General features: G+C 38.1%; 1 protein-coding gene across 1 annotated transcript; it reads left to right on the top strand.

The window, feature by feature from the left end:
* The first annotated feature begins 224 nt into the window (after window positions 1–224).
* Window positions 225–13,617, top strand: OGFRL1 (opioid growth factor receptor like 1). The gene is made up of 6 exons (XM_026090012.1): window positions 225–320; window positions 883–964; window positions 4,143–4,221; window positions 4,313–4,379; window positions 4,524–4,669; window positions 6,199–13,617. The coding sequence occupies exons 1-6, from the start codon at window positions 225–227 to the stop codon at window positions 6,956–6,958; spliced, it is 1,230 nt and encodes a 409-aa protein (XP_025945797.1). The 3' UTR covers window positions 6,959–13,617.
* Window positions 13,618–16,134: the final 2,517 nt, after the last annotated feature.

The following is a 16,134-nucleotide window of genomic DNA, read 5'->3' as shown; positions in this document are numbered from 1 at the left end:
GTCCATAGTTTTTTTTTTTTTTTTTTTTTTTTAAATTTAGGTTTAAAGTGGGTAGTATTAAGTATTCAGCAGGGAGATTTTCAAATTTTTGAAAAAAATTGACCAAAAAAGTAGGCACTTCTATATGTTTGCGTTGTTGGAACCCATTAAGAAAAATGATTATTTTAATGTTATATCAATTCAGTAGTTAGTGTGTGTACATATGGCTATTATCTACTTTTTAAATGTTTCAGAGTGGTGATGCAACTGAGCTCACAGCCAAGCCAAAGAGAAGTTTCTATGCAGCAAGAGACTTATACAAGTACCGACACCAGTATCCAGTAAGAATACTTAATGGTTTAAAATTCTCTTGTTTGTAGAGAACAGCACACAACCCCCAAATTTGTAAACCTTTATGTTGCTTAATATATATGAGAATGAGAAGAGTCAGAAAGCAAGGTATGCCAGTGGCAGAGGAGTGAAATTAGTGCAACATCTTTTCAGCACAGATGTACAACTCCTTCATGCAAACACCATGAGTTATATCAGCCTAGCAGTAGTGTCAGGAGCCCAGAAAAAAGCTTTTGCCTTAATATCAGAGAGGGTGGATATAGTTTGGACTTCTTTTTGTTCTCTCTCTCTCAGAAATTCCTTGATACTAAAGTCAAGCTCCTGCTATGCTTCCTGCCCTACCTCTGTTGTGGTAGGAGAAAGTACCAGCCAGAAGGAGTTTGCATATTCCTCAAACTATTTTTCTTGGGCTGAATCTTTAAGTACATGAGTAATTCTGAGTGGCTTCAAGTTTTCCTAAAACTCTGTGATTTTTTTTTTTTTTGTCCACAAATTATTCAAAGAGCCAAGTACCACTCTGTGGCTGATAATATCTTATTTTCTTTCTTTCAGCAGAACTTTAAAGATCTTCGATATCAAAATGACTTGTGTAATCTCCGCTTTTACAAAAATAAAATCCCCTTTAAACCTGATGGTGAGTAATCTGTAACAATAATAGTGATAACAGTAGAATGATCACTAATAATAGTAACAAGTAAAACTAGTGTGTTAATTACAGTGCTAATGAACTAGAGGTGCATAGTTATATATTGTATGACTTAAATCTTCCATATTGGAGTAGCATGTTGGCAACACTGTGGATAACATGGAAGCAGGTTATGTTTAAACCAAAGTTAGCTCCTGGTCTCGAGAGGAAGTTTTCAGTAGTGGTGCTATTCTCATACATTTTCAGCATGATGTAGTTTAGGGCGCTGCCTGTACTGTTAATTTACAATGGGTGTACTTTCTTTTATTTAAAAAAAGATAAAGTTGTGCCACTACACTCCACAAACTCTTGCTGCTTGAAAAGGCAGCAGCAAAGATCACAGTTTTATCCCTAGCCCTGTGTAAGGGATAATGAATGTGTTGCCACTTCCTCATGTGTGAGAAATGATATTATCATTGTTATTATAATAGCCATTGTCCCTAGTGGTTCTGTTTATGGACAGGAATCTCATAAGCTAGGCTCTGCACAAACACAGAATGGACTGAAAGATGCAAACCCTGCTCTAGAGAGTTTGCAGTCAAAGTGTGAGAGACAAGAAGACAGCAGACAGATGGGGAAGCAGAATGAGCCAGTAAAGGAGCATTGGGTAGAATGATAGACAGGGGTCTCAGCACATGAGAGCTTAGCCATTGTCAAAAAAATTTGCAGGCAAAAAATGAGCTTTTGAGATTTTTTGAAAGAATGATGATGAGGTTACTTTGAAGGTGGTTTGCAGCGAGAGCCTCTCAGCATGAGAGCAGCTTGGGAGGAAATCTGAAAGTTCATATTTCAATATGTAAGAAGTGAGAGCTGGAGGCTTCCATTGAGGGCTGGTCAGAGGCAGGAATCTATCCTGTAGCAGCAAAGGGTTGAGATAAGGTAGGAAGGGACAGGTCACAAAAGGCTTTGAAAGTGAAGGCATATAGTTTTTGTTTGATGTTGCAGAAAAGGGTATCACAATGGAATAATACAAAGAAAGAGGCAATAAAAAAAAGTAGCAGTCTAGAAACAAGATCTTAGCAGCAGCATTTGGGGTAGAGATAAGTGTGGCAGAATTGCACTTCTCAAGGTCAGAAAAAAGGATGTTGAGATGCAAAATGTCAGAATCCTGATGGAGAGCTGGATGGGAAAGACGATGTATAGATGGATGAAGACATGTAAATATAGCCTGGAAGGTTGAAGATGAAAGGTGTTTATAGGCAACATAGTGATAATATCCTCAGTAACTGAGAAAAAAAGTTAGGTTGTATGAAAGAAGTTTGTTCTAATCTTCTTGAGCTTTGTCTAGGTATCTATAGGCAGATTCTGAAGGCCATGTTTTTAGCTTGGCTAGAGGAAGAGTTAAATCTGTGAATTATCAGCACAGAGATAACAGATTCATGAGACAGTTCACAGAGAACAGATTTAGAGAGAAAGAGAAGGGCACTGAGGATCAGGTGAACCCGAAACTGAAAGACAGAGAAGGTTTGAGAAGGATCCTTTAGAGAACAGAATGGGAGCAATTCAAGAGGTTTATCCAAAAGAGAAGATAGTCATGGAAGTTAGAGGAAGGCAAAATTTTAGGAGCAAATTATGGTCAGTGGTGTCAAAAGTAGCTGATAGGCCATCAAGGCTGAAGTGTTGATGGCTATGAACTCTGGCTTTGCACAAATTTTTATTGAGAATGGGAAAGAATAGCCATCACCTTGACCTAACAACATGAAACTGTGAGAGTGTTCAGGGGGAGTCTAAGGTGCCCCATGGAGTGAAATACTGGGGAATGTTCTTTAAAAAAAAAAAAAAAGGGGATTTCTAGTACAGTACTGGATTTGAAGTTTACTTCCACAACCTATAGATTAGAGTGTGGTTCTTGCTCAGAGCTGGCCTGTCTCTCCTCCCTGGAATTCAGCAACAAGCCATCCAATGCTTGAAATGTAATTACTGTGAAAGTTGGATACAGTGTGGTAATGGCATGAGGTCCTCTTAGTGATTTCCAGCCTTGTCCGCACTGGAAACCCCATGTTCTTAGCAGCCCCTTTGACTGGCTGCTTTCTTCATTTCCTGAAGAAAAGCAGCAAATGAAGCAACACTTAGAATGAGTTCTCTCTTCCTGTTGGAACCCAGGTAGAAATTTTTACTGAGGAAGGGAGTAAGACCTCTCACATATAATGGGAGACTGTTTTAGAAATTAAGACGATGGGGGCTTTGGATTTTTTAGGCCAGTCCTGTGCCATTTGACTTTAAGAGAGGCCGTGCTGCAGTGGTAAAACTCTGGTTAGTTGCAGAGAAGAAGTAGGCTAGCACTGAGTGCTCATTCATGAAAAGAGAATGTAGAGCGTTTGGAACAAGAATATCCTTTTGGGTATATTACGTATTTGTACAGTGCCTAGAAGAGAGGTACCCTGGTCCATGACTAAAGTTGAAGGGCACAGCCTCAAATACAAAGAATGATTAATTTCCTTTTATGTGTACTTTGTGCCCTTTTTCTCTCACTCTTTCTTTCCAAGAGGAACTGACTGAACTTTGCACCTTTTTTGAGATTAATGGAAGTTGCAATTCTCATTTGTTTAGCGTGAAATGGGGCCTGCAAGGTCAAACTCCTGGCAGTGGTATCAGGACTCTTAGCCATAGCTAATTGCAAAAGATTTCTAGATCTTAGTATTGTTTGCAGCTGGAGAGATTCCTGAAATGGAAGATTTATTAGTGTTGAGGCTTTATTCTGCAAAGATGATATATATGCACAGCTTCGTCATGTTAAAGCAATGGCAAGTGATTTGTGGTACARTATTTTATTGAAGTGGTTTGTCAGTTATCAGTGTGATAAAGAAATCTAGGACATGAGTACTTTTTGGAAAGTATATTGTACAGGGATCACATACCCTCAGCTGGTAAGTAACTCAGTTATAGCCAGCTGATTTTGTTTGTATTAAAATTTGATAAATCTCCTGCTTTTATATAAGTTTTAGTAACTAAATTCATTTTATATTAAAACTAATTTATTTATGTCTGTAATAGTCCTTATTATAGAATTTGAAATAAAATTAAAGAATGTATTCTATCATTATGTTAACTGGGCGTGTACTTTCTTGATGTAGCTGAAAGCTGGTTTTGATGGCTACCTAACAGTTTTCAAATTATTTTTATGCAGGGGTTTATATTGAAGAAGTCCTAAACAAATGGAAAGGAGACTATGAAAAACTGGAACACAACCACACTTACATACAGTGGTTGGTCACTTACTACCTATTTCTTTCTAAAGCATTAATTTGATTAAGTGTTCATATGCTGAGAGCTGTAATGCACTTCCTGTTTTAACAGGCTTTTCCCACTGAGGGAACAAGGTCTGAACTTCTATGCTAAAGAACTAACTACATATGAAATTGAGGTAATACACATTGAGTTTAACACAAACCATCAGATTAATATTGATACATTGCTGCTTATTGTATACAGTTGAGTTGTTGTGTACAACGCAACAGTACTTGCTTTAGTACCATTTAGAATTTTGGATGTATTCTTTGTTTATTAGGAATTCAAGAAAACAAAAGAAGCAATTAGAAGATTCGTTTTAGCTTACAAAATGATGTTGGAGTTTTTTGGGATAAAACTAATTGATAAAACTGGAAATGTAGCACGAGCTGCTAACTGGCAAGAAAGATTCCAGCATTTGAATGAGTAAGTAATGACATGTAGTTGACACTCTAAAATTGCCATAGACTTCCTTTAACCTTTTGTCTTCTAGAGAAAGGGAAGATACGTTTTCCAAAGTTTGTCAGGAAAAAAGAGAAAAAGAAATAGTCAATCATTGGTTTCTGTCTCTGTGTGTGTTCTCACTACACATTTTTGTGATTGTGCTTCTCACCCTTTACCAGTCTAGCCAACATCACTGAATTCCCTGAAAAATATAACTTTCAGATGGTGCTGAAGAGGATCACAGTTCCAAATTAGTTTTGTCTGTCATACTACTGAACACATTTTCACCTGATCCCAAAGTGATGCTTCTCAATTGTAAGGGAAGAGTGGCTTATCTTTGTATTCACTTTTCTTTTATGAGAAAAGGCAAATTCTCCACACCTGTGTGGAAGCTAAATAATCAAGATTTCTCTCTCCCCTTAAACATGAAATATTTTCTGTTTAATACTTTTAATTGCAATGCTTGACTGAAGAGCTTTGGACATGTATTGGGTCAGACTTTACCCCAACTTTCACCAAAGGACCATCTGTTACTTTCTTCAGCTTTGGGGAGAGTGTAAGTCTGCACCGAGTTTTGTACCATGCAGATTCTTTGTATCACAATTTCTTTTCAAATTTTGTGATCGCTTTTCCAATACCTCTGATCTTGGAGCTCAAGTTTGTTTTCATGCAGTATTTTGTCCTCACATGCAAATGCAAGCTTGTTTGCAAGGTAGGATTGCTGATGACTATATCTGGGTGAATAATGGAAATAATGTGTTATTAATTTCACTCAGATGTTATATGAGTCAAATCACAGATGTGGGCTCTGACTCAGGCCGCAGATAAAAGAGGGTTTGAAGAAATCTGGATATCACTCACTGCACATCTTTACATTGTAATTTCTGTATTCTCACCAGTGAGTAGCTACACAGATTTAAGTCAGGGACTGGGACATTTTTTACCTAATTTTAGCCATCTAAAATTTAGGTATCTAAAATTTAGGCATCTAAGTTTTACTATTTACTTAGATTTACTTTATGAGGGAAGAGCACTTCAGAAACACTTCCAGAAGACAGTTCATTCCATTTATCTTAGACACATACTTTGTGACAGAAGGATTTGCTCTCCAGAGCTGCCTGTTTTTCTCTCAGCATTGACTATAGAAGGAATGTAGGTAGACAGTCTAGACTGGTCACCCAGCTTTTAAATGGCTTAAGTGAAGTATAATGACTGTGCTTTCTTCTCAGGAAAAAATATATATAGCAGAAGAAATCAAATTCAGTAAACACTTTGATACTTCCTCTATTGGCCTCAAAGCGTTTTACAGAGACTAATTTTCACTCACAACGTCCTATCAAAGGAAGTACTAGGAAGCTTCATTAGCTGTGAGAAATTAGAGTACAGAAAGCTTGAAGTACATGTCTTGAGTGATACAAATAAGTCAAGAATTGCAGTTCTAGTTCTGTATCCGTAAGTTTTTTATTTTCCAATTCAATGGAATTTTTTCAGCCTCTTCTTTTCTCCCAAAGGTCTCAACACAACTACTTGAGGATCACTCGAATTCTGAAAAGCCTTGGTGAACTTGGATATGAGAGTTTCAAATCTCCCCTGGTAAAATTTATTCTTCACGAAGCTCTTGTGGAAGATACCATTCCAAATATTAAGCAAAGCGCTCTAGAATATTTTGTGTATACTATTAGAGACCGAAGAGAAAGGAGGAAGCTCCTGAGATTTGCCCAGCAACATTATACACCTTCAGAGCATTTTATCTGGGGACCGCCAAGAAAACAGAAGTCAGAAGGAAGCAAAACAAGTAAAAAGCCAGCATCTCCAGTTTCTATTCACAATAGTTACATTTCTAAGCATAAGAAACTGAAAGATCCTAAAAATACATCCACAAGTGGAAGTTCAACTAGTAAAACAACTGAAGAAAGAAAGGTAGACCTCACAAAAAATGGGGAAGGAAATGAACAGGATGAACAAGAAATGAATTGTGATGTTGTTAGGCAGAACAACAGTGAAAAGAACAGTGATACTGATACTAGTCAGCATTCAAAATCACAAGAAATTCATGATGCTTCAGACAAAAAGGAGGACACTTCTCATTCCAAAAAAGATGATGAAAATCTGAACAATGACTGTGGAAATCATCCAGGTACTATAGATAAAGATTTATGTGACAGTGAGAATTGTTTGAATAATATGTCAGCGGATCCACAGGACAACCTCGATAAGGATATGCTTTCAGGGGAGACCAACACAAAAAACAAAGATGAGATAAAATCATGAGTCTGAAGTTAAAATCCATTATGTTTCATATTGAATGAAGCAAATTATTCATTACTCCTTCATGTTGGGTGAAACTTACATCTGGTGTAGCATAAAAGTTCAGGAGACCTTGTTGGGTATGAATGCATCACTTAAATTGATAATTTTCTTTTTAACCTTCATTTATCAGATGTAAAGCAGGTGTGGCTATTTAAAACAATTGTGTAAGTTCAAAGCCTAGAAATTCATTATATTTTCCAGATAGATTGCAGTTTGCATAGAAAAAAAATTATCCTTTTTTGCCAGTAAATTCATCCATTATTTAAAAAAAAGTGTAACTTATTAGGAACTCTTGGGACATCAGAATCTTTAAGTTTTTTAAATATGTGTTGTAAGTATTGGTTTCCTTTTATGAAATAACTAGAAATTATTTTGAGAGCACTGTTTTTCCCTAGTGGATATTAGTTAGGATCTTTGTTCATATTCAAGGGCAGTATTTGCACAGCATCTTTTACCCTAGATTAGCATCCTTGTCTGAGACACTTTATAATGGATATCAAATCGTCCCACGGATCTGGGCATCATTTTACATTGAATAAAAGTTTAACTTATGAAAACTGTATCCACAGCCTTTGGGTACAAGGGAAGTTGCACTTTAGACGACTTTTAGTCCTTTTCAAGTCCTCTATTCTCACGACTCATTTGCTGCTTCTGCTAATTTGGTGGGGAATCACTTTGGTCACTCTTAGATTTGGTCTCAGTTTGACAGCTCTCTGTTAATCAACTGTAATAAAACAACTCACCCAGCTGTGTTTGGTTCCTGTACACCCTCTTCCCTGGGGGTCAGTCGCCAACAACTCAAAAGCAATGTCTTTGCAATGCTGAAACTGCTGTTCCTGGTTTGAGTGAGAAGGATAGTCCTGCTCTTTTCTTTCAGCTGTCTGCTCTCTCCCTTTGTTTTCTCTCTGGGGGTCTTTTGCAGTTTAATTTTATTTTGATCAATATTTAATGTTATTTTAGGCTCAAACCTGAGAAAAGCCAATCTGCTAGCCTGGCTAGAGCCCCACGGATAGGAATTTCCCAATTAAGAGCTTTCCCAACTTTGTTCCCTTAAGGACCATCTGCTTTCCCTGAACAGCCTCTTTTGACTTCATTACATTCAGTCAAGCAGGATTATATCCAGCAAGTTAATTGTATACAATATGAATTACAAAATAATGCGGATAAAACTCAGATTTTGTATAGTCCTAAAATAGTCTTAAACATCTGTTCATATTTTCTGTTTAAAAGTGTATATATTATCCACTGCCTTTAATGTATTTTTAATGAAATGTTTTGATGCTGGTAGCTGACTGCAGTTTGAGTGTCAGAGTGCTACATGATTTTATTCAAGTCCTGTAACTCAAAATGACAAAGGCTTCGGGGGTTCAAAGCATAGATGAAATGTCTTGTATTTTTCTGTTTCACTAATTCCCATTCTGGCAGTACATGCATCCATTGCTCTCCCCAGGTAGCACTGTCTCTTGAGGTCAAACAGAGTGGCAGTTTGAGATTTCGGTTCCCATGGAGTCAGGATTTTCCTATCTAAAGAGGCAGGGAAGGAGCAAAACACATTCTTCCTTCTCCTGCACTGACTTGTAAGAAGAGGAACATACGTATGTGGATTCTCTTAGGGGTAACCCAGGTTGCTCAAGCAAGAGTTGAGACTGAAGCAAAATGCCCCAGAGAATTACCTCCCACAGCCACCACTTCTTGAGAGCTGGAAAGGTGCTGAGGAACCTTTCGTATTACCCTGGACTTGATCTAGGATCCCCTCTTTCGTGTTCGCCTCTGACCTTTAGCACAGAAGGGCACAGGAAATGCTTGGATTAAAAAAAAAAAAAAAAAAATCCATATACTTAAAGACTCTAACCTCACTCATACGCACAAGAAGGACAAGTTTATGTTCTGCCTACAACTTTTTAAATCTTGAGTGCCTAACTTTGCCAGCTTAATAGCATTTATTGTTTTAACATAGTTATTTCTTGAATGGCATAGGGAAAGTTTACACTCTGCCTATGAAGATCTATAAGGTAGCTAGCTATACAGAGCCTTCAGTTTGTGGACATTCTATGTTAAGGTTAAACATTTAAATAAATACATAGTCTTCGAGTGAAATGGGGGATACTGAGGGCTGTTATTTTATTTATACTGTAATTCGATTGAATATAGATGACCTCAGGAGATCTTTCTTCTTTTGTCTACTGAACAAAAAAATGAGAAGAAATTTGTCTTTAATTTAAACCAGAAGGTTCTTGGGATGTGCATCCACTGGATTTCTCTGCAGTATGTTATTCTGTCATTGTGACACAACTTTCACCTGTGTGTGTTTGCTGGGTGTCCATCCATAATTAAGTATTTAAAATAAAAATGACTTTTTTTTCTGGCAGCTCTAAGCCCCCAGTATATCTGAAAATACAGTCAAGATCTTTGGAACTACATCCTTATTAATTCTTTTATTATTATTATATATTTTTTTAATCTCAAGCTTGGGATATTTCTATCAGTTTTCTTAAAGGTGAGAGTAGTGGTGACGTATCAATTGTATACAAAGAACTACAGCGATAAGGGAAGTTTTTTTTTTGTGTGTGTTGGATGGCTTCCTGCATTCTGTAATATTTGGCTTTTAGCTTTATCAATCGAATTACTCCTACAGGGCACTTCAGCTTTAACTACCATTTTCTGCTCTACGTAAAATGTGATGGTTTGTCATTATTTTTATGAAGGAGATGTTTTTTCTGATTTTGCAAGTGCTTAAAAGAATGATTCATTGCAGGGCAATCATGCTGTGTAGCATCCCATTGAGGTTCGTGAGGCTCAGATGGGTGCACTGTATGCATTTCATCACAGAATCATAGCCTTAGCAACTAGAAGCACCCTGTGCTTGTAATTTGTAAGTATTGGCTTTCAGGTTTACTGTACTATGTATGTTGAAATGATTGTATTCTCATAAATGCCAGCACTTAGTCATTTAATCATTAATTCAGAAATTGAGGATGTGCAAAGCAATTCAGGACATTTGCTCACTACAGAAATTGTTTTTTTCTTGCTATATGCTTAAATATTTGGGAGGGGGGTTGTGTACTTCCTACAACAATGTGCTTTGGCTCTGCCTTTTACTAGAATCTGAACTATTTGTATATCAACAAAGTGGAACTTCCCATGCCAGGATTCATTCCTAATAAGTACATCTGTGTACCCTCTGATGGGAGGGATGTAAGCGGGAGTAGTGTTCATGTGGACACACCTGTGAATTTGATTTTACTTTAATAATCCTGCAGAGAGGGTATATCAATGTGCAACTTAACAAAATTTTACTTTTTTTACACACATGTAAGTGAAAGTGCTTGTACAAGTCATGCAATCATGCAGCACTTCATATTTAAGACTAGTTACAGCTCTGTGCCCTACTACCCAGGACGCAAGTGTGCCTCAGTACATGAGAATGTATTGGCATGGAGCCTGAAGCTTGTGCACATGAGGTAAGCGCAGTGGGCCATTCAAATAAGAAAAGCAGTTACGCATGTGCACATATCTAGGAGCAGAACTGAGCTTTTGGTGTCTATATTTCTAGTAATTAGAGGGGTGATCCTGAAGGATGCTAAAAACATTTGCAGTAAGTCTTTGAGAGCTGTTCCATGGCTTGGTTAGCTTCTCGGGATCATGCTCTAAAATTACAGCAAGCTGATGTACTAGGTATTTGTATAATCTTAATTTATATTTCATGTAAACTAGTGTAATCCTCCTTAAATTATTCTAAAATAATGCAGTACATATACCTGTACTATAACCAGAAAGACCTTATAAGACCTATAACCTTACAGACCTTATAAGTTCTGTATAATTTTGATGGATGATCCAGTAAGGTAAGTCAAGGGAGGTTTAATAGATTTAAATGGAAAACAGCTCTTGTTTCTTTTTAAATAAAATTTATTTATAGCTGTTTAACTGAATTATTTTATGCACCTTTATTTCCTGAAAGTTGTGATGGTAATGATTTGTCTAGCGGCTGAGAAGCAGGGGGAAAAAACAAAGATCATATTAGAAGTCAGAGGGTAGAAGAATGAGTGGTTTGTCTATTATAAAGAGACTATCTGATAACAGCCTTTTGTGATCATATCTGTGAAACATACCTAACTCCTGTAGACAATTTCTAAAAATATTTAACTTGGGGGAAAGGTAAGTCCTCTTAAATAACTTATTGCCTAAAATGATATCACAATATTTAGAAAAAATAATCTCCATTAACATTTTATAGAACTTGAAAGTAATTTCCTTTTAGAAGATACAATATGGCTTATTCTCATTAAAAGGGAAATGATCATAAATATGTTAATGAGAAACTGATCATAAATTATAGGAAGATATGTATATGTATGTGAAAAAAATACCCTTATTATGCCATATTTTTACAGATAATCTATCATTTTGAACTTCCTTGACAAAAGCTGTATTTATGAAAAAGTTGTAAATATGTGAAGTAAGTTTCTCCATTAAATAAAACTGTGACAAAAATCATGTTAATGATGTACCTTATCCTAAGAACTACCACTGTGGGTCAGAACCAAAGGTGTATCTCTAGCCTTGTGTCCAGTCTCCAACAGTGGCCACCAGCAGATTGTGTGAAACAAAGAACAAGTAAGGTTAGCCCGCTATTCCCCGTGAATTTTTCCATTTTTGAACTTATGCATTCTTTCAGCAATTCTTTCCACAATCCCTTGTGGCTATGAGCTTCAAGTTTTAATTATGTATTGTATGAAAAAGTAATCTCTTTTTTGCTTCAGATCTGTTTTATTCGAGAATTGCTGGTGCACCTGAACACACTTACTGGAAGGGTATTGTAAAATGAACAGTAATCCATTTGCCGTTAGTGTTTAAGAACTTTGGGAAATTTTAATGATGAAATACTCGTTTAGGCAGAAAATGTAGTCACTTGTCCTAAGCTGATGACAATATTGTCTTATTTGTCCCTCTGAATAAATTTTACACATAAATATTAGTGTGTGAAGTATTAAAAGTCAAATTCCAACTGCAGAACAAAATTTTTCTTTTCTTCGTGGTGTAAAAACAAGATCAATCAAAGGCAAAACCTGTTCCTACCCCAAACCCTACGGAGGTAGCACTGGACTTGGAGGCGAGTAGTAAGAGCATTTATTGGGGCTGGCATAAGTGGCTGTAACCTCGTGATTGTGCAGAAGACAGAGACACTGTCCTGGGTATGCTGAAAACCATACTCCTTATTCCACATTTCAGTAACTTATTTTAATACATATCGCCAGTTGCAATTGAAGAGGAGCAACTGCTTAATTGGCGTTCTTGCTGGCTGCTGGAGTTTGAAAATGAGGAACGGGCCAAAAGGCTTAAGCAGAGACTACCCACTCTCCATTCGCATCGTAGCCAGCACCAGAATAGTGGATACAAGGATTTAATGTGGTCCCGCAAGGGGATGTGAATTGCGTCTCTGTAGTGTCACCCTGCTCTGTATTGGCTATGAACTATTTCTTTTCCTGAAATCTATGTTCCTTTTACAGCCCAGACTCTTTAAGTGTAAAGACCACTGGGGAAGGCAAGAATGTATCTTAAAGAATTTATTTAATAACCTGCTATATCTGAATAAGCTCTAACTTAATGGACTCTTAAAATATAGTTGAAAAGCTATAGAAATCAATTACCTGGAGACCTACTGCAGCTTTACACTTATAAGCTGTTTGTTATAAAATAATGAATGTGAGAATTGGCAAATTTTTCTGAAAGAAGTAGAAACTTGGCACTTTTTAATTCTACCATGCTTACAAGTCTAGTGGCATATTCATCAACTAAAGTTTATTGTGAAATATACTGAATGTGTTTACTACTGTGGCTAACAATGTGGAATTTATTGTTTTTGCAGTAAATATGGTTATGGCACTTAAATTTTTTGGGCCTGCTGAAGCATATTTGCTAATCATAAGTTACTCTCTTTCCTGTCGTTTAACCTACTCCATAGTTGTCTGCCCTTTATGCAGTTTGAATTCAGCAACAGATAATTGGGTATAGTTTTGCACTGACAAAATTTGAAGCTACTGTGTACTTGGTTATTAAAATGTTATCTAAGAAAAAAGTGCAGTAACTGTAAAAAAAACAAAACAAAACTATTTTTACTTGCGGTATGAAATGGCAACACGTCGTTTTTGATGAATGGTCCTGCTCTTCTCTCTGTATCCCTCTGCAGTGTTTAATTACAGAATGCCATGCATGTTTGGTAGTACCAATACCATACGTATGTGGTAGGAGTGGTAACCAGTTTCTGGATTTGTAACGCACTATAAAGATATATTTTATAATTCTGTAACTGTATGGCAGTGTTATGCCAAAAAATTGTATAAACATACAGAGCAATAGTTTATGTTGCTTACTGTTATATTTTAAATTGTTTATTTGTAAAATGAAATACTTGGAGTTCCTTTCAGGTAAATATATTTTTAATAACAGCAGCCAAAAACTCTAAAATAACAAAGCTTCTTCATTTAGCAGCATTGTTTTAGCAACATATATGAATATTGTGTAGATCTAATAATGTAATTGCTGTTCTGCGCTTGTTTGTAGAGTCTTCTGTAAATGTATTAATACCTAAAAAGGGCATTAAAGGCTCTGGTCCTGCTCTTTTGTTGTCAGTGGCAAAAGCACCATGGGAAGAGGAACAAGAGAAGGCCCAGAGCATGCTTTACTAAAAGTTTTTTTTTTTTTTAATTAAACAAACATGTATGCTTTGAGAGCATTTTCACACCATTAAAAGGTAAACTGTCCATCATGATGGTGCAGGCAGAAGTGCCTGGGTGCTGAGCTTCCCCCTGTTGTCCAGGCTGGCACGGCCGGGGAGCCGCACAGGCTGGACTTGCAGGCGCTGCCCGCAGGGTGCCAGCCCTGCAGGGTGCCGCTCGGAGGCTTCAAAGTTTCTGTTTCGAAATCGCTGTTTCACACCTCTTTCCTCCCTGAGAGGGGTCTGCGAGGGGCTGCATGCTGCCAAATGCCAGCAGCTTGACACTTTCGTACCAGCCAGGTAACTAGCTACCGCTGCCTACTTCCTGGTGGTGGTATTTGACCTTTGATTCATATTCATCCTACACTGGGATTTTACTTTCGGAAACAGGGTCGCTTCAGCTCCTTTCCCCAGTTTTGTTGCAAGTTGTTATTTACATAGCAGAATGGTAGATCTGTGTAGCTCTCTAAAGGTCTGGAGGGGGTTTCCTATTCTCAAACGTGGCTTTTCAAAGAATGAAGGCGGCAGGTCCCTGCGCGCAGGAGTCATGCTTCATAGCTGCTCCCTGTCTCTAATGGAGTGCAAAATTAGCATGGATATTTTAATTTACCTCCCTGTTGACATGTCACAGGGGGACGGGATTGAAGTGCCGGCCAATAACACAACCTGTGTCGCTGTGTTTGATCCCCTCTCAGGTTCCTAAAAAATGCAGCACGGCTGCAGCTTCGCGAAGGTGGAGGGAAACACCGAGGCCAGCGCCATGGTGCATCCGCTGGTTTGCAAAGGCGCTGCTGAAACGCGGAAACTTTACAAGCAAGGGGTTGGGGCCTCTGTGCCGCCGTAATAACACATGGCTGCTGTGCTGCTGGCTGTGTTAGAGCAGCTCTGGGGGCGAGGGGACAGTGCCTGCATCTGTGCCGACTCGTGCGAGGTTGGCGCGGCCTCTGGGGCGGCTCCCTGGCAAGGGCATGAGCTGATGATTTCCTGTCAGCCTTTCGTGAAAAATGGCTTTCAAAATGTTTTCTCAACCTCAAGGCATGGAAGAGGGTATTCCCAAATCCAGCTGGCCCTGGTTAACTGGGGACAAACTGGGGCTGATAGGACTGAGTGCCTCCCCGCACCTTGGATCAGGAGGGGGTCACCACTCCATCCCCACATCRCCCAAAACAAGGTGGTGGATGGAAATAAACGCGTGTTTCTCAGGGCATAACGTCACCATAACGTTGCCTGATTTGGGGGGGCCAGGGGCAGGACTGGTGCACACTGGCATAATCATGAGGAAATCCAGGAGGCCTCAACAGTTAGTCACTTTAATTGCAAAAATGTAATTTAATTAACAAAACCAAAGAATTCTCTCCAAGTTACATTTTAATGAATTTGTTTTGCTTTGTTTGCCTGGGCTGAGTAATAAACTGGAAAACAAAATATTAAATGTTTTCATTCCCTGTGGTCAAATAGGCCAAGTATTATCAGCAAAGTTAAATCACAAAGTATGACTGGAGAACAGATGCCATTTAAAAATAATGCTCCAAAGAATCAGCAAAAAGTTTTTACCAAAGTATTCTGTGACTCTAAAGCTATATAATGACACTGCTTTTTAAATAGTAGCTTCGTGTAGCCTCTGAGGAGGGCTGCAGTGTAGTCGGCACAAGGCTTAGGTTGCACAGGAAGGCTCCTAAGCCGGGCGTCTGCGGCAGGGTCGCAGCATGGCTCTGTGGCCACCGCTCCAAAGGTGCAGTAACCACGCACGCTGCGTTTGCACGTAAGCAGATGAGCTGAAGATTTGGCCCTTTCAGACCTTACCTGGGATCTGCAACTCGGGGCTGGGGCCCTGGTGAGGGATCATCGTCCTGCCTCACATCTGGGCTTAAATTCTTGCAAGCTTGATTATGCTCTCGGTGTGCTCCCTGGAGCGTAGGTACCTGCCCAGGTGCAACTGCAGCTCGGACCTTTCCTTATGGTTAATCTTGGTCTGAGTATATTGGTCTGAATGTTAGCTTAAAAATAAATTTATTTCTCAAGATCTCTCCCTGTGGAAAGCCAGTTTATGAAACTTTAATTATGCCCCCAAATTTGCCTTATCTGATAAACTCTTGGAATACTTTAAAAATGTTTTGGTTTAGTATGTGCAATCTGTTAGGCATTTTTGCAGGCAATATTCTATAGACATCATAATTTCAAGACTTACTGAGTGTAGGAAAAACATTTAAAATTCAACTGCTTCTTTCTATTTTTATTTAATGTATAAATCAGACATAATTCATGCACAGCTCCTTCCAGGTTTAGACATTTACTGAACACTATATATGGTTCTAAACATTTTGTGGCAGCTGTTTCAAATTTGAGAATAAAAATAGGGGGAAAAAAGGAACCTCACATTTTCACTTCTTCAATTTCCTTTGAAGACTTAAACAAGGAA

Source organism: Apteryx rowi, unplaced genomic scaffold (genome assembly GCF_003343035.1).
Source record: "Apteryx rowi isolate R43461 unplaced genomic scaffold, aptRow1 scaffold_84, whole genome shotgun sequence".
Lineage (NCBI taxonomy): Eukaryota > Metazoa > Chordata > Aves > Apterygiformes > Apterygidae > Apteryx > Apteryx rowi.
This window is presented reverse-complemented; position numbering and strand designations above follow the sequence as displayed.